General features: G+C 38.6%; 1 protein-coding gene across 2 annotated transcripts in view; it reads right to left on the bottom strand.

The window, feature by feature from the left end:
- The window catches only part of ASAP2 (ArfGAP with SH3 domain, ankyrin repeat and PH domain 2), a 173,997-nt gene that overhangs the window by 17,145 nt on the left and 138,289 nt on the right, over positions 1–18,563 (bottom strand). The window contains exons 22-26 of one of the 2 annotated variants that reach the window (XM_026655319.2): positions 10,956–11,211; positions 7,404–7,565; positions 5,852–6,020; positions 5,047–5,114; positions 3,233–3,339 (exon numbers count right to left, since the gene is read on the bottom strand). In XM_026655319.2, the coding sequence (XP_026511104.1) occupies positions 3,233–3,339; positions 5,047–5,114; positions 5,852–6,020; positions 7,404–7,565; positions 10,956–11,211 (762 nt within the window). The remainder of the gene's footprint in view (positions 1–3,232; positions 3,340–5,046; positions 5,115–5,851; positions 6,021–7,403; positions 7,566–10,955; positions 11,212–18,563) is intronic. The other variant, XM_026655323.2, reaches the window with a different exon arrangement.

Here is an 18,563-nt window from a genome sequence, read left to right as displayed (position 1 = left end):
GGGCAGGGCAGCGAGCCCCGGCTGGGGCTCGGCTCTCCCCCCCCGGCGGCCAGAGCGCCGGGCCGCCGCCCCCCTCCAGGTGCCGCCCCAAGCACCAGCTTGGGTGCTTGGTGCCTGGAGCCGGCCCTGACAGCAGAGAAGGCTGGGGAGCAAAGCTGGATGGAGCGATTTAGCAAAAGTGTGTTAGCTAAACTGATCTTGCTAAAGCTTCAATTAAGGTACTTTTAGCTCCATCAATTTAGCTAAAGCACGTTAGCAAAATCACTCCTTTCTCTGGGCTCCGTTTCTGTTGCCAAGTTTTCCCTTTCCACTCTGTCCTGCATCATCAGTGAAATACCCTGCCAGCTTCCCCAGGTATGCAAACTTCACTTTGTTGAAGTTATCTGGAAATTCTGATATTTTATTCAGATATGTATAATTAAAACAACCCTGGGTGCAAAACAGATTGTCCCCTAGTACCTACTTAGCAAAGTAATTTCATTTATATTGAAAGCAATTCTGTTCTACAACATAACAAGATAGGAACAAGATAGAGGATTGCAACAACCCTATTTTACACAAAGCCCAGGGTAATCAGCTGTTTAAACATGACAAAAGAATGTTGAATTAATGGCACCAGTGGTTTCACACCTGAACCATACATACACCTCACGGTCATGTTGTTATGGTCCAGCAGCTCAACAGAGCAAAGATGAAGAGAATGAAACCAATCAGGACCGTTATTTCACCTCAAATTACCCAGAAAAGTCCAAAATATCCAATATTATATATTCAGAGAGACAGTGTGGCCTAGTGAACAAAGCAATGGACTATGTCCCTAGAGACTCACATGTTCTATTCCTGGCTCTGCTATTGGCCTGTTGGGTGACCTTGGGCAAGTCACTTCACTTCTCTGTACCTCAGCTTCCCCATCTGCAAACTGGGGCTAATGATACTGACCTCCTTTGTAAAGTGCTTTGAGACCTACTGATGGGCAACAATATCTCAGAGCTAGGTATTGCTAATTTGTCAGACAGAAGGGATGGAAAGAGAAGAGGGACATTACTAATTGTGGTGTGTGAAAAATACCAGAGGTCTCTATTATTTCAGCAGGCCTGCACGCCTGTCAGACACAGAAAAATACAGACCCCACCCTGAAACACCTAAGTCTGATTAAGATAAATTACATATACACCTCTATCCCAATATAACGCTGTCCTTGGGAGCCAAAAAAATCTTACTGCGTTATAGGTGAAACCGCGATATATCGAACTTGCTTTGAGCCGCCGGAGTGCACAGCCCCGCCCCCCCGGAGCGCTGCTTTACCGCGTTATCCGAATTCGTGTTATATCGGGTTGCGTTATATCAGGGTAGAGGTGTATTTTTAACTTATTATTATTGTTAGTTGTTTGTATTATAGGAGGACCTAGGGGCCCTATCAGAGAGCAGGGCTCCCTTGTGTCAGGCGTGCCAGGCTCACACACACACCCACACACAGTGAGAAACACCCCTTGCCTGGACAGCTCACAATCTAAACAGACAAGACTGACAAACGGTGGCAGGGGAAAGACAGACACAGAGAGAGGATGCAGCTTTCCAAGGTCACACAGCAGTACAGTAGCCAAATTAGGAACAGTCCAGGTCTCCTGACTCCCAGCCCAGCGTCCTATCCAATGGACTATGCTGTCTCCACAACTAAGGCCAGGTCTACACTTACAAGCTTACAGTGGCACAGCTGTACAGATACAGTGCTGCTGTAAGAGCACTTGTGTACCTGCATTATGCCATAGGAGAGAGCTCTCCCGTCGACATAGTAAAAACAGCTCAATGAGTTGCAGTAGCTATGTCAGCAGGAAAGCATCTCCCGCTGATATAGCGCTGTACACATGAGCGCTTATGCCAGCAAAAATTATGTCAGTCAAGGTGTGTTTTTCCCCAAGTGAGAAAAGTTTTGTCGATATAAGTGCTAGTGTTGACATGGCCTACGTTTCAAAAGAATTAAGTGAGAGACAGATCTAAATGTAAATGTTTCAATTTACTTTCCCCTTGAAGCCCCAATATTTTTTAGCTCAGCTAGAAGTATCGCTTTGTGAAAGGTACAGTCAGGGAAGTATGTGTTGCTGATATAATGGAAGGTATAACCAGACATCTTTTACTAAATGATTCCAAATGAGGATACTGATGAAACAAAACCACAAAATCATTATGGCTTCTTCATGATTTTCTTACTCAGCAAAAAAGAAACCTTCAACTTTTTCTATTTTTATACCCTGCACCTTACTACAGCATTAGTATTAGGCAAACAGAAAGAATTAAGAAAGAAAATCTTTGCTGATAATATTTCTAGCAATGCAGTCTGTCTATTTAGAGAATATACAGACAGTGGAAACTGTTGGTGACAATTATACAGCACATACTGATGAAATAGGTCAGAACTTCAACAATGGAGAATTCCAGACCCAGTCACACACAGGAATAAGGACTCAAGAGTGGGAATCTTCTGTATAGTAATTTACTTATCCTTGAAGAGATATTACTGTAACTGGGGAATGTGTGGGTTAAATAAGGTGATGTAACACTTTGCAAGTAAGGATCAATAGATCTACAGTTATGACAGTAGCTTAGCTGATCTGCAGAGGGAAGTACCACCCTTTTCATTGCCAATCCTAATACAGGAATAAAATACATTAACACTAATATATATGTTAATATCACATGTTCCACGGCTGCAGAATGGTACCATTTAACCTACCTATGTCAGATGTTATTAATACATCTGCTTGCCAATGTAAAAATAAATGCATCACCCATTTTTTGATGTTGCTTACTTCACTACCTACTTCACTGAAGTTTAAGAACTAAATGATGTGTGTGATAACAGTGTTACTGCTGTTCAACTCTCAGGCTCACCAAGGTTTAAGTCATCAGTTCACTGTACTTTATAGATTTTGCATGCGTCATGTCAGATACTGGCAAATAATTTCTACTTCTGTGTCTGTGGTTATGCACTCATTCCTGTAAAATTTCAGGAAATGCAGGGTATTTTTAAAGTATCTATTACAAAATGTATGCATGTTTAATAAAATACAATGGCTTAGTCTTATTCATGGTTCAGTTTTACACCATGTTTTTTGACAAAATACTAGGCGGGGGGGAGAGGGGGGGCAGGAACTGTTACACCAAACTCTCTACTATCACACTGTCAACTGCCTTTTTTTAAAAAAAGACGCACCTAGATCTTTTTCCTACTTACCATTTGTGACTTCCTTGGCATTGGTGCTGGTGGTTGGATCGGTGTTGATGTGCTCGCTGTAGGACCAGTTTGTGTTACAGAAGCCTCAGATACAGAGGAGGATTCTCCTTTTGTTAAAAGTAAGTAAAACAATTTAAAGTGGGGACATGTTTTAAAAAAGTAAGTTATAAATATATGATGATAGCTATACACTTAAAACCAGTTCATTCTTGTTATTGGAGTATGCAAATTATACTTTTTCCTTCAGGTTTTCCACTCCTGGCGATTCTCCCTAAACTCCTAAACTGATTGTCTTTCTACCCTTCCCAACCACAAACAGCTCCCTGGTGTTGAAGACAGTTATTTAAGAGCTTCAATACTCCCGTGATGGAAACTAGAGAAAACCCTAAGATAGGAGAGAGAGATAATCAGGCTGAGCTAGATGCTTCTCCATTTCCTTACACAGAGTCATAGGACTGGAAGGGACCTCAATAGGTCAGCTAATCCAGTCCCCTGCACTCAAGACAGGATACGTAACAACTAAACCATTCCTGATGGGTGATTGTCTAACCTGTTCTTAAAAACCTCCAAGGAGGCAGATTCCACAGCCTCCTGAGGCAATTTGTTCCAGTGTTTAACTACCCTGGAAGTTACAAAGTTTCTCCTAACGTCCAACCTAAACCTCCCTTGCTGCAATTTAAGCCCATTGCTTCTTGTCCTATCCTCAGAGGTTAACAAGAACCATTTTTCACCCTACTCCTTGTAACAACCTTTATGTACTTGAAAACTGTTATTATGTCCCCCCTTCAGTCTTCTCTTCTCCAGACTAAACAAACCTGAAGAAGAGAAGACTGGGGGGGAGGGGAGGAGGAAACAACGACAAGATAACAGTTTTCCTGTACATCATTCATTTCACATTGCCATCTTGTTATAACTCTTCTACACAGCAAAAAAAAAAAAAAAAAAACCAAAAAAAAAAAAAAAAACCATATTAAAAAGCGTTCACTTCACTGGTTGCAAGCTTTAATCAGATGCTGCATCCCTTAATGTGCCCAAGGACAGGACTCCAGACCTCCACACAGGGCCAAGAGAAGAACTCCTATAGCCTTCTGTGAAACACATGAATACAGAGTAGAAGGCCATCAGAGAACTTTCCTTAGCTCTGCAGAGAGGTCAAGGACAAGTACAGAGGAGTTATAGTGAAAACCAATGCAGGATGTACAGATTTATAAAAATGGTGGAAAGGGAAATTGAGAGCGAGAAATTCCGTGATTACCACACAAAGAAAATCATTCAAACTTTTGGGCATATTATATGTATGTATATATATTATATATATTATATTAACACACAACCAGGGAAACTGACAAAAGCCTTGATTCTGCAAGGTACCATGGGGGGATCCACCCCGGCAGGGCCCAACTGACATCAATAGGACCCAGAGATCTGTTCATCCATGGCAGCTCCCAGGATCAGAGCCTTAATGACTTTAAAAGAGAAACAGTAAAAATCCTCCTCCTTGGAGGAGGATTAAGTTACTGCAAACTAAGGCTACTTTACTCTTATTTGAGAGCATCCACATAGGGGTTAACATGCTTTAGCCTATGCACATTGACGTCATAACTTCAGTTGATTCACTTTAACTTTCCTGAGTGTCCCCATATAGACTGGCTAGTGTTGTCAAATACACAAACAGCACCAAACTAACAAACACTTTCTCCCCACTCTAACCTATTTCAGTTACAGTGATCTTAGAAGTTTTAACAGTAGGTTTAAAAATAATTCAAAAATAAATGTAACTTTTAAATCATGAGGCCTCTTTATACTATAATTACCAGACTGTTGCAGAGATCCTGGTCCTCTAGGCTGCCCTTTGTTAGTTATACCAGATGACTTGTCAATCCTGTTCAGAAGAAAATTAAGCATTCATAAACCAGAACTTTCAAGTGTGTAGATATCTAATAAAATAAATTTAAACTATTTTAAATGGGTAGGTAATGTATAACTCTTACCAGGACTTTAACGTGTTCATAGAAATGCAACTACTTATGTTGTTGTAAAAACTACTTTACCTACTTATTTGCAATAAGCAACTAGCCCATTCATAGATCCTATTTGATCAATAAATGTAATGCAAAAGAGCAATACAAATTCAGCTGTAATTTTTTGTAAATGAGATTATTGTCCTTTCATAAATTCTGAGGTTTCATCTAATGTTACTTTTAAAGTTCTTGCGCAACAAACTGCAATAGCTCCCCTAATGTTACCTCTTTTTATTATTATATCATATCAGAATTAGAACCAACTGGACCCTTGTTGCTTCCAGCTGCCACCAAGACTAAACATTATGTAAATATCAAGTCTATCATATGAGTTTAATAAATCTTGGTAATTAGAATTCCTACATTGTTTCAGTCTTAATACTGACATTCTTGCTATCTGTTCCATAAATATTTCTTCTCAGTTTATGTATCCTATACGACAGTGAACGGCATTAAGTGCCTGCTGTCATTGGCAGAAGATGGGTCTGCCTGTTTTATAGCTTTCATGGTACATACAAGTGCAATTCCTTTAAAATCTAAGATCACTGAATAGGCTGAAGTGTTTTATGAATTAAATACTAAAAATAACATCAATTACCCAGTAGCAGGCTTCTTTTGAGAGATTCTGCTAGGAGGTTGTGGAGGCAGAGGTGGTGGTACAGGTTTAGATTGTGGAACAGCTGGTGGTTGTTTTGACTGCTGGTTTAAAGCTTCTATAACACTGGCTGTCTTTGCAACTGGAGGTGGTGGTGCTGGAAAGAGTATATCTATAAAAAAGGCAAAGTAGAGAGTGCAATGGAATTAAACTTTTATTGAATGCATTATTCTTAGAATCTCATCCACCAATTTCTATGTTACATGATTTGTTTTCAAGGAGAAGAAAAATGCTTTACTAATTATAATTATAGTTTACTAATGGTAGAAATCCTCCCCTTGCACCAAAATGAAAATGAAAACATTGGGGGGGGAGCACGCATGATGAGGGAGGGAGCCCCATCTCCACCCCCTGACTCACCTCAGTGGGCCACCCAGCCTTGCACGTGTATTTTTATGTCTGGGGTCGGATGGGGGGGGGGGCCGCTAAGCTCAAAACGTTTGAAAACCACTGATTTAAAGCGAACAGAAGGCAAACATTGTCAGTGCCCCAGTTTTTTCTCAAACCCTTTGGTCTTTGGTCATCCCAATAAATGTTTTAGTTCTGGATTTTTTTTGGTCAAGCCCCACATAGGCCCCAATTCAGCAAAGCACTTAAGCACATGCAAAGGATGTGTTTAAGCCTCACTGACGTCACTGAGTCTTAAATGTGCTTTGCTAGCTAGTGATGGGTTTAAACATATGCTTAAATGCTTTGTTGAATCAGAGCCTTAGCGTTTATGTTTTATGGATATTTTGTTGAATAATATTTTGAGAGAAGTTCTATAAAGAGGAATTTCTCCTTGACTGGACATTAATCATAACATGACTTTAGAAGAAATGTTTAGAATTAAGTTAGGTAATTAAAAACCTCTCTCGTCAGAGAGACAAGGTGGGTGAGCTAATATCTTTGGACCAGCTTCTGTTGGTGAGAGAGACAAGGTCTTCTTCAGCTCTGGCTAAGCTTGAAAGTTTGTCTCTCTCACCAACAGAAACTGATCCAATAAAAGATATTACCTCACCCACCTTGTCTCTCTAATATACAGGAGCCAACGCGGCTATAACACTGCATTTCTCTCTTCAGGTTAGTTCAACCAGAGCATGGCAGAATATTACACTACCTCAGACCTAAGTTTTCCAGTTGTCATTTGTATTCCTAAAGCTAGCAAAAATTAAGAACATCATGCAGGTAACACATTATAGGTACTGCCTCTGTGTAATACTTCTGTTATACAACTCATTAACATTAAAGAGAAATATAATTAAAACCCTACATAAACAAATTGAGAAATCCCTTAAACACCGGTAATAGAAGGAATTCCCTGCTAAATCACACTGCAGCAACCAATCCCCACTGCTCTATTGGAGGAGACTATTCATACAAATTGCTCGAGGGGGGACAACAGGCCAAAACTACAATTGCCAAAAGAGGAAGCATGAGTTGTGAAAATGGAAAAATAAGACCAACCATGATTAGATGCAGCAGAAGAGAAAAACAGGGGAAAGTGAAAACATACTTGTAGATGTTACACGCAATGGCGGCACAGGGGGATGAATAGCTGGTGGATCTGATGAAGATCTCTGTCTGCTTATATTTTCCACTCCTAATGAATTTGTCTTCCACATTGTATTAAATGAAGAAGTTGTCTGAACACCACTCCCAAGAATTGAAGGCTGAACTAAAAAAACAGGAAAATACTGTATAAAAATTATTTGCTGACTATGTGTGGAAAACGTGCTAATAGTCACACCAGTGTTTTATTTTAAATGGTGTGCCTGTATATTGTATAAATTGAAAGAAACCACCATCATCTTGTAAGAGTACAAGAGAATAAATCATATCTGACTGAAAACAATAAAAAGTTTCAGGTGAAAGTATTCTTAACATTTCAGCTACATAAATACTTGTCTCAGGTCAACATTTCAAAATGTGTCAGGTTAATAATCCATTTCACAGCTTGTGAATTTGAGGATGGTTAAGCCTTGGCAAAGGCAAAAACTTCTCAACAAGAAATCAAAAGGTGAGTCCTATGAAAAATCACTAATCCCGGACTGCTGCCTCCAGACAATTCAAGAAAGGGACATAACGAACATGTAAGGGTCTGTGAACATGCTGACTTAACAGGTAATGTCAGTTCTGACCTGGAACTTCCATAAAACTGCATTTCAGGGCTTCAGCCAAACTAGGACCAACAACTGTAGCACTTACATGGCATTGCTTTTGAATTTAGAAGTGATTCCTAATTTATTCTAAGGCTAAAGTGCTGTCTCCCTATTTCACTAGAGCACACTGTAAGCGATCCTTTATAGCAAACATTTTGCTAGTACCATATAATTTTATGCCTACGCAGAGAGCATGATCACCATATTAAGGAAACATGAAAAACACTGTTAATGTGAAGTAGAAATAAGCATTAATTTGCATGGAGAGAAGATACAAAGGGATCAGAAGATTAAAAGAGCATTCTAAAATTAAGAGGATAATAATAATAAGGGCAGCTAACAAGAGGCTAAGATCAGTGATATCATAATGTTCAATTGGGAAAATGAAAGAGGCTAATGAAATGAACTGCTAGAGTAAAATATACCAACAAATAAATCTTTTTAAGCCAGGAGGCATATTTTCCTGGCATGAGCTGCATTGCATGGGTGCCAAGTTGTAAGGGGTGGGTGGGAGAAAAATGGTAAATGAGTGTTTTGGAAGTCTGCTATTTAACCAGAAGGCAATGGGTGAAATAGTACATTTGCTCAGGGGTAAAATTTAGTCAAAGGGCAAAACAATCATTTTATTTATTCAGTCAAGGAGTAGAATAATATCCTCAGCTGGGTTCCCCCTTTCCAAAATGTCTTAACAGCCTTTTTAAAAAAACAAACACATGAAATCATGCTAACCATTTTGTATTTTCACTTAATTTCCACCAAAAAATAATACTTTATGCACATTTTTATGCTTGCACCCTTTTATGCTAGCTCATCGTATTGCAGACTTGTGATTTACCATACCAGAAAACACCAACGGTACATCAAGTCCTATATCCTAACTTCAGCCATGACGTGATGCTTCCAAGGAGGATGAAAAAACCATTCACATATCTGGTCAGTTGTACAATGCTGTACTTTATGCTGTCTTATTGTTCATTTAGTTGTCAATAAAGTCACACCTGAGGACGAGTATTCACTCTACACAAGGTGCGTGGACTATGTTATAGGGCAGAAAGTCATGCATACACAAAGTCTAAGATACTTTAGTATAAAAGGCTGTATGTATATGTATAATACTTTTGGCATTCAGGAAGGATGCCAGATTGCTGAAGGCATTAGAAACTGAAATCCTTATCCAGGAAACTATCACACTATAAGGACTGGCTGAGCAAGTTTCCCCAGGCTTTCCCATCTGCTTGACCTGGAGGGATTATATCTAAAGGTAAGAGTCTTGACTGTAATGGAAGTTTTTGTTATGTGAGCATTTGGCCCTTATCAAGGAAATGAGACCTACTGATTTCATATAGGCCTTTGAACAGAGGATATTGAGCAGAGATCCTAGTTTTCTGTTATTTAAAAAACCCAACATTCCCCAATAAAAAAAAAATCCACTTTTTTCCACAATTAAAATGAAATGCTGAACTTTAGTTTCCCTAGCCACAATATATATAGGTATCAGTTGAACGCAATGTTTTATTGATATATTTACAACTTTTAAGCAAGTTCGAAGCCTCCAGTGCTATCAATCATTATACTAAAATAAATAAATAGAAATGCAACTTGTATTGCTTACATATACTAAATACTTCTATATTTATTTATTTAAAATATTTATTTAAATTTTATGTCTGTAGTCTAGATTTTCAGAAAATTGTGTGTGTTTTTTAATGCACAAGAATGCTGGAATGATCCAGTCACATTGCACTGTTTCTTTACTGTTGTTGATGGCCCTGCTGTTTCAGTCTCATGTTTTCATTTTCATTCAGTTTATGTTTAACGCTTTCCATGTGTTCAACTGTTTGCCTCCAAATGTAATCTCCAGCCTTGCTGCATACAGTACAGAATAGCACATCACCATCAACGTGAAATTTGTCCATGCGAAACTCAGTGACACGGTCTTTAGGGGTGATTTTTAAAGTTTTCGGCATCTTTTCATAACTTTAATTACTCACATCTGGAGGCTGAAGTGAAATTTGAGATGCATTAAAACACGAACACCTATATGCCATTGTGTAAACTCTATACACTGGAAGCAGTTTATTGGAGTATGTTTGCTATGTAAATTTAAAGCACATTAAAAAAATCAACAACAAGAAGGGGAGGTTGTGAACACTGAATAAGTGACACTGGTACTATCAGTAAAATTTAGTTAATAGTTAATATATGTTTTATTTTTTCACAAAATGGAAAAATGCAAATTTCGTGTTTTTCCATGGCAAACGGATTTCTAGGATCCCTGATAATGAGTAATGGGAGCTATGTTTTGGTCAGTTACCAATCCCGTAAAACTCCTAGTTCTCCAAATTGTGTATGTATCTTATATTTCACTCTTTATTTTATTTCCAAACTTTCTAGCACAGATTTAAGAAGTGTCTGTAATGTTATCATTGCCTATCTTTCTTCATACTCTCTTTGGCCCCTTTTAAAGAGAAGCATTTCCACAACAGCTAGATGGTTATGGAAGTTCAGTTCAAATCAGACTGAGACATCTTTAGGAAATAAAAGTTTTAAAAGTTGGAGCACAAACTAAAAGCAGTTGATGAAGTTGATCATCTGGGCTGTTACTCATTTCTTATAACTAGTTGGAACTTTACTGATTTTATTTATACATGTATTATTTTCACACACATTCTGTATACTTGAATGTATATAATTCAGAATATGTTTTCCTTCACTAGCCCGTACAATATAAATCAAATTCAGAATATGTTGTGCAGATTCACTTCAAGTTAAAAAAAAAAAATCATCAGTAAATAGTTCCAATACCTACCTGTGCAAAGTAACTGTAAAACAAATCTTCAAAATGTAAGAAAAAAAATGTTATGATCCCATTTCTTCTAAAACACTATATTTTCCAGCGTTAGTACCTTTGCCAATATTCCTTGGAGGTAGGGGAGGTGCACTTGTAGTAACAGGTACTGCAGGTTGAATGGGAGGTGGACTGCCACTAAGTATTGCTCCATAGGTTTCATTCTGTAATATACTAGGCATAAAACTTCTTTGTTTATCCTTAGCAATATTTGCTGCATCTCTTGCCAAAGATGCTACATTAGGCTGAAGTTGATTTGATCCCAGCTGATAGAAACTGACAGGCCTGTCCTCTCTCCGATTAGGACTGGGTTGCTAAAACCAAACCGAAACAAAAATACACATGGATATTACATTAGTTATGTTATCATATTCAGCAAAATATAAAAATACATTGAAAAAATATACCTAACACTTGCTAGCCAGAGGACTATGCCTACTAACTCTTGAAATGTATCATACCTGTGTTGCTGCCACTGCCACTCCTGACCACACCTCCCCTTAAAGCCACATTTCCCTCATATAATTTAAAAGAAAAAAAAATGGTTGTGTACCATTTATTGGATATGTATTTAATTGTAACAAAGGATCTCAATCAATTTGCTATGTAATTATATTTTTAAATGTAGCTTCCTACTTCTCTCTTGCGCCTTCTTTCCTTTCTTGGCTTCAGTAACTTTTTCCCCTCATTTCTATAATAGATCATGGTGCATATTTCATTGCATTTTCCCTAGTGTCTATTTATTATTATCATCATCACCACCACCATCGATGAGATGTATTATGGCAGCACTGAGAGGTCCCAAATGAGACTCGGCTCCCATGTGCTAGGCACTGCACAAATACATAATAAAAGACAGTTCCTGTCCCAAAGCACTTACAATTAGGGCTTTCAAGCGACTAAAAAAAATTAATCGTGATTAATTGCGTGAATAGAAAAATTAATTGCACTGTTAAACAATAATAGAATACCATTTCTTTAAATATTTTTGATGGGGGTGGGGGGGTTGAGCATTGGCCTGCTAAACCCAGGGTTGTGAGTTCAATCCTTGAGGGGGCCACTTAGGGATTTGGGGCAAAATCAGTACTTGGTCCTGCTAGTGAAGGCAGGGGGCTGGACTCGATGACCTTTCGGGGTCCCTTCCAGTTCTATGAGATAGGTATATCTCCATATATTTTATTTATTTATTTATTTATTATGTTTTCTACATTTTCAAATATATTTATTTCAATTAGAACACAGAATTCAAAGTGTACCGTGCTCATTTTATGTTTATTTTTTATTACAACCTATCACAAGAACTGTAGTGCAATCTCTTTAGAATGAAAGTTGAACTTACAAATATAGAATAATGTACAAAATATAACTGCATTCAAAAATAAAACAATGTAAAACTTTAGAACCTACAAGTCCACTCAGTCCTACTTCAGCCAATCACTCAGACAAACAAGTTTGGTTACAATTTGCAGGAGATAATGCTGCCCACATCTTGTTTACAATGTCACCTGAAAGTGAGAACAGGCTTCCGCATGGCACTGTTGTAGCCAGCATCACAAGATATTTACGTGCCAGATGCGCTAAAGACTCACATGTCCCTTCATGCTTCAGCCACCATTCCAGAAGACGTGTCCATGCTGATGAAGGGTTCTGCTCGATAACGATCCAAAGCAGAGCAGACCAACGCATGTTCATTTTCATCATCTGAGTCAGATGCCACCAGCAAAAGGTTGATTTTCTTTTTTGGTGGTTCAGATTCTGTAGTTTCCACATCGGAGTGTTGCTCTTTTAAGACACCTGAAAGCATTCTCCATACCTCGTCCCTCTCAGATTTTGGAAGGCACTTCAGATTCTTAAACCTTGGGTCGAGTGCCGTATCTATCCTTAGAAATCTCACATTAGTACTTTCTTTGCATTTGTCAAATCTGCTGTGAAAATGATCTTAAAACGAGCATGTGCTGTGTCATCATCCGAGACTGCTCTGACATGAAATACGTGGCACATTGTGGGTAAAACAGAACAGAATACATACAATTCTCCCCTAAGGAGTTCAGTCACAAATTTAATTAATGCATTTTTTTTTAAAACGAGTGTCATCAGCATGGAAGCATGTCCTCTGGAATGGAGGCCGAAGCATGAAGGGGCATATGAATGTTTAGCATATCTGGCACGTAAATACCTTGCAATGCCGGCTACAAAAGTGCCATGTGAACGCCTGTTCTCACGTTCAGGTGACATTGTAAATAAGCAGCTGTCAGCAGTTCCACCCCGGAAATGTAAACAAACTCATTTGTCTTAGCAATTGGCTGAACAAGAAGTAGGACTGAGTGGACTTGTAGGCTCTAAAGTTTTACATTGCACTCAAAAATGAACCAGTTATGTAACAACAAAAAATCTAAATTTGTAAGTTACACTTTCACGATAAAGAGATTGCACTATAGTACTTGTGTGAGGTGAATTAAAAATAGGATCTCTTTTGTTTATCATTTTTACAGTGTAAATATTTGTAATAAAAATAATAATATAAAGTGAACACTGTACACTTTGTATTCTGAGTTGTAACAGAAATTAATATATTTGAAAGTGTAGAAAAACATCCAAAAATATTTACTAAATTTCAATTGGTATTCTATTGCTTAACAGTGCGATTAATCGCAATTAATTTTTTTACTCAGCTATTTTTTTTTTTTTAGTTAATCACCTGAGTTAACTGCGATTATTCGACAGCCCTACTTACAATCTAAACAGACAAGACAAAGAAAGGGTAGGAAGGGAAAACCCACACACTGAGGGAAGAAAAGACTTCCCCAAGATCATACAGCAGGTTATTGTAGAGCCAGTAAAAAAAACAAAGGTTTCCTAAGTTCCAGTCCAATGTCCTGACCATGTCATGTCTACCGTTTCTTTCCTTTTTTTCATTCTTTCACCTTGAAGCCCCTTATCTCTCTTGCCCTACATTGTTCTCTCTAACCTCTTTCCTTTCTTCTCCCCACTTCTCCCACCAAAATCCTTCTCCCTCCCTCCCCCTTCCCTCAATACCATTCTTCTCTTTTCTAACATATGTCATCAATCTCTCTCTTGCCCAGATCCATCAACTCTCACGTGTAGTTTAGAAATTTTATCCAACACCTAATAGCTACTTGCCAGAGACTGTTATGTTAGATGAAGGGCCCCACTGACCAGGGGCAACACCTAAATGAAAAGCTATTGCCTAACTCCACAAGCTGCTGGGATATGGGAGAGTGCTGGGATTCCTACCAGTGTGCTCTCCCTCTGCCCTATCTTTTATATCAGGCCTGTTGTATTAATTTAGATGGAATACATAGGCTAATGGGGTTACCATAACCCAGTTACTATCCAACATTAAACAGTTTTAAACACAGACCGGGGTTTGGTATACAGAGACCTCAGCCTACTTAGTACCACGGTAAACACACCATTAAAATCCTTTTAACCTTTTATTAAAGATACAGAAGAAAAAGAAAAACCGTTAAATATTTTGAAACATAATGTATTAAATAGCAACAAAGAGTCCTGTGGCACCTTAAAGGCTGACAGATGTATTGGAGCATAAGCTTTCGTGGGTGAATACCCACTTCGTCAGAATAAATAAATAAGGCTTTCATTTTAACAAAATCCCTTGTTCCCTTTCCCTTTAGCTGGGAAGAGTCTTTAGAAGGAAAAAACCCTCATTAGGATTGCATTAAAGATGGTCTTAACTGTCCTTCTGGGGAAAAGAGAAGAAGTTAGTAGAGATGGACCGGAGCTGTTGTCACTGTTGTTAAAATCTGATCCTGTTTCCTAGAAGACCAAACAAAACAAACACACACAAGAGGGGAGAGAAAAGAACAGCAAAGATAGAAAATGCAGCTTCAGTCTCTGGGGTTGACTTTCATTTGCAGCCTCACTGCTGGAAAGATATAGGCAGAGCCCACAGTCTTATCAGACACTCAGAGACCTGGCAAACTTCTACCAACATCTGGCTGTTTTGGGCATTGCTTTTAGTTGCCTCTTTTTAGTCACAGGCTTACAGCAGTGTTGTAAAGTATTCAGTCTTGGCCAGCAAAGTCAGACACTTATTAGACAGAAAGAAAATTGAGATTGACAGGAAAGAGAAGAAATAAGAGAGGAAAGGAAAAGGACACATTGGTGGGGTGGCTGGGTGGATAAAACAGACAAAGTCTCACATCCCAGGTGGTGTTTGGGATTCAGAAGGAGGTGGTGGAGATGGTGATGTTATCTGGTCATGACACCTTTCAAGATTGGGATGAAGCAGGTCTGGAATCCAAGGAGATGGTAGGGGAGGCAGCCATGATGGTGAAGCTTGCTCCAATGGCCAATTTTTTCCCTAAAGTATCTTTCCTTAAGGACTCCAAAAGGGAGTTATATGTGGAATAGCCTGGTCCTCTAATTATTTTGTCCACCAATTAGGCCTCATTCCCAACACATCAGTTTTGGATCACTGATTTCTGATTCCACACTTTTCTTGTTTACCAAATATGATCATAACACAGTACTTGAGTTATGTCAGGTGGCTTTTTAATTTGGACTAATTCAGTCTGTCTGTCTCCCTTACGTACCTTTTCCCATCAACATATGTTGTTATAGGTTACTGTGACCTTTTATAAACTTACACTCGCTTTTCACAGTTGAACTCACAACCAGAGTAAATTTGTAGGCCCAAATATCACCACAGGCCCCAAGTAGTAATTATCCGGTAAGTTTAATGCTCCCCAGCCCCTAATGGCTACAGAAAAGGCAAAGGGACATTTTGTCTCCCTATCTGCCACCTGGCTGCTCTGAGGGTTTAAGAGGAGAATCTACCCTTCATCTAACCTTTGTTTTCAAGGCCTCCTTCCCAGCAAACAGGTCCAGTATTTGCCTCAGCTGCTATTCATATTTTTACCCAGCATCTGCAGAGTAAAACTGAGCAGGGTTCTGCACAAACACAGTGATATTTACAAGAGTTTGTAAACACTTTGCATTCTGCTACCTCTCAGGGAGAGCTATGAGGAGGCTCAGAAGAAGCAATGAATTGGTCTGTCTGCAGAATCAGTGAAAGTATTGCACTGGTTTACAGACTTTCCACATGTGGAAAGTTGTCTTTCCAATCGTAAGAACCAGAAAATTAGCTTTTTGAAAAGGAAGTTTACATAAGCTAATGACACTTCTTCAAGAAAGCTAAGTACTCTCTATGAGTGGCTCTTTCTAGCCCTGCCTATCAGAACTTTTATTTAAAAACCTCATTTCAATTCATAAGAATTCTGCCTGAAAACAGAAGTTGATTTCAGGCTGCTATAATTTATTTGTCACAATACAAGACAGCTGTGTACACCAAGTCTTAAATTTAAATTGAATTTCAAATAAAAGGTTATCATCATGATAATGCACTTGCTAAAGGCTACAAAAGTTTCTTGATTTGCAGATTTGTACCTATGTGATCAAATTTTGTACTAGAAATGACGGAATGTTCAGACGTCTATGCTGCTCTGGGATAACCACTATTATAATAATTACAAGATACCTCATTGTGAGCAGTTCAGACAAAAGATTAGAGATTTACGAAGTGGAGCAGGGTAGTTCCTTACTGATGTTTATGTGCACAAGGTTTCTTCCACTTCAAACAAAGGTAAAACTCGAAAGTTAGAAACTCCTTTGTTAAAAAATGCTTCTAGAATACACATACTCTTTAAAAGTACCAGAAGAGAGCTCATTCCACTCCCCACATTCGTATGCAAAATATCACTCAGGCCTATGTAAAAATCTTACTCTACCTTTTAATCAGACAATCGTTAAAGATGAACAAGCATAACCACTGCAGCATTAATAACCAAACTCTCACAAAGGAAGAATAATACTTTGCCCAACAGCCCACGAATGTACCCAGCAGGGTAACTCCCTTCAATAATACGAATCCTCAGATTTGGACCAGTGAAGCATTCTGGTCCATAAGAATACATGGTAACATTTTCAAAAGTGCCTAAATGACTTAGAACGCAAGTTCCATTTTCAGAAGTGCCTAAGTCCCATTGAAACTCAGTGAGACTTAGGCTCCTATGCAACTAACACACTTTTGAAAATGCTACCCATAAGCAAGACCGGCACAGGATCCAAGCCTCTCACCAGCTCTCTTCAGCTTACTAACGAGGAAGCAGGTCCAGTTCATAGAAGGATTAAAGGGAAATGGGTGAGTTTGACAGGAAGGAGGGAGTGTTAATCAACCTGTGCACACTATCAACATGTGCCCTAATTAGTCACTTCGAGTCTTGTGGCAAGTCATCTGTTTGCTATGTGTATTTCAGACTTATTTTTCCTGTTGTAACAGTAGTCATTTGTAATTATTGTTGTCGAATGATAACTGTAATAGACAGAGTCATGGGTTCATATGTTTAGCACAGAACTGAATTGTAACATTCCGGAGATCAACAAGAGTATAAATGAGCCTTTAAAAATAAGGTTAGATAAACACACAGCTGTGTAGATTGTTGGTATAAATAAAATAAACCATTTAGCAACTGCATTCAGGCCAAGTAGGTATTTATACCCACAGTATAGTGAACACATATGCTATTTGGTTTCAGAGTGGTAGCTGTGTTAGTCTGTATCAGCAAAAACAACAAGGAGTCCTTGTGGCACCTTAGAGACTAACAAATTTATTTGGGCATAAACTTTCGTGGGCTAGAACCCACTTCTTCAGATGCATGGAGTGGAAAATACAGTAGCAGGTATAAATACACAGCACTTGAAAAGATGGGAGTTGTCTTACCAAGTGGGAGGTCAGTCTAATGAGACAATTCAATTAACAGTAGGATACCAACGGAGGAAAAAATCACTTTTGTAGTGGTAATGAGAGTGGCCCATTTCAAACAGTTGACAAGAAGGTGTGAGTAACAGTAGGGGGAAATTAATATGGGGTAAATTAGCTAAATGAATCAACAGTGTAACACTGTTGCAAAAAAAGTGAATATATCATTCTGGGATGTATTAGCAGGAGTGTTGTAAGCAAGACACGAGAAGTAATTCTTCCGTTCTACTCCGTGCTGATTAGGCCTCAACTGGAGTATTGTGTCCAGTTCTGGACGCCACATTTCAGGAAAGATGTGGACAAATTGGAGAAAGTTCAGAGAAGAGCAACAAAAATGATCAACGTTCTAGAAAACATGACCTATGAGGGAAGATTGAAAAAAATGGGTTTGTTTAGTCTAGAAAAGAGAAGACTGAGAGGGGACATAACAGTTTTCAAGTACATAAAAGGTTGTTACAAGGAGGAGGGAGAAAAATTGTTCTTAGCCTCTGAGGATAGGACAAGAAGCAGTGGGCTTAAATTGCAGCAAGGGAGGTTTAGGTTGGACATTAAGAAAAATTTCCTAATTGTCAGGGTGGTTAAGCACTGGAATAAATTGTCTAAGAAGGTTGTGGAATTTCCAACATTGGAGATTTTTGAGAGTAAGTTAGACAAACACCTGTCTGGGATTGTCTAGATAATACTTAGTCCTGCCAAGAGTGCAGGGGACTGGACTAGATGACCTCTCGAGGTCCCTTCCAGTCCAATGATTCTATGAAAAGCCTAAATTTCAGAAGTGACCTAGCCCAACAAAAAATTACAAAAACTTTTAAAACTTCTTTACAAATAAAAAGAGGGGCCAGGGGAAAAAAGACAAAGACAAAA

The sequence above is a fragment of the Terrapene carolina genome, unplaced genomic scaffold, assembly GCF_002925995.2.
Source record: "Terrapene carolina triunguis isolate 2854851 unplaced genomic scaffold, T_m_triunguis-2.0 Scaffold42, whole genome shotgun sequence".
NCBI classification, from domain to species: domain Eukaryota; kingdom Metazoa; phylum Chordata; order Testudines; family Emydidae; genus Terrapene; species Terrapene triunguis.
The sequence above is the reverse complement of the archived record's forward strand: the minus strand, read 5'-3'. Positions and strand labels throughout refer to the sequence as shown.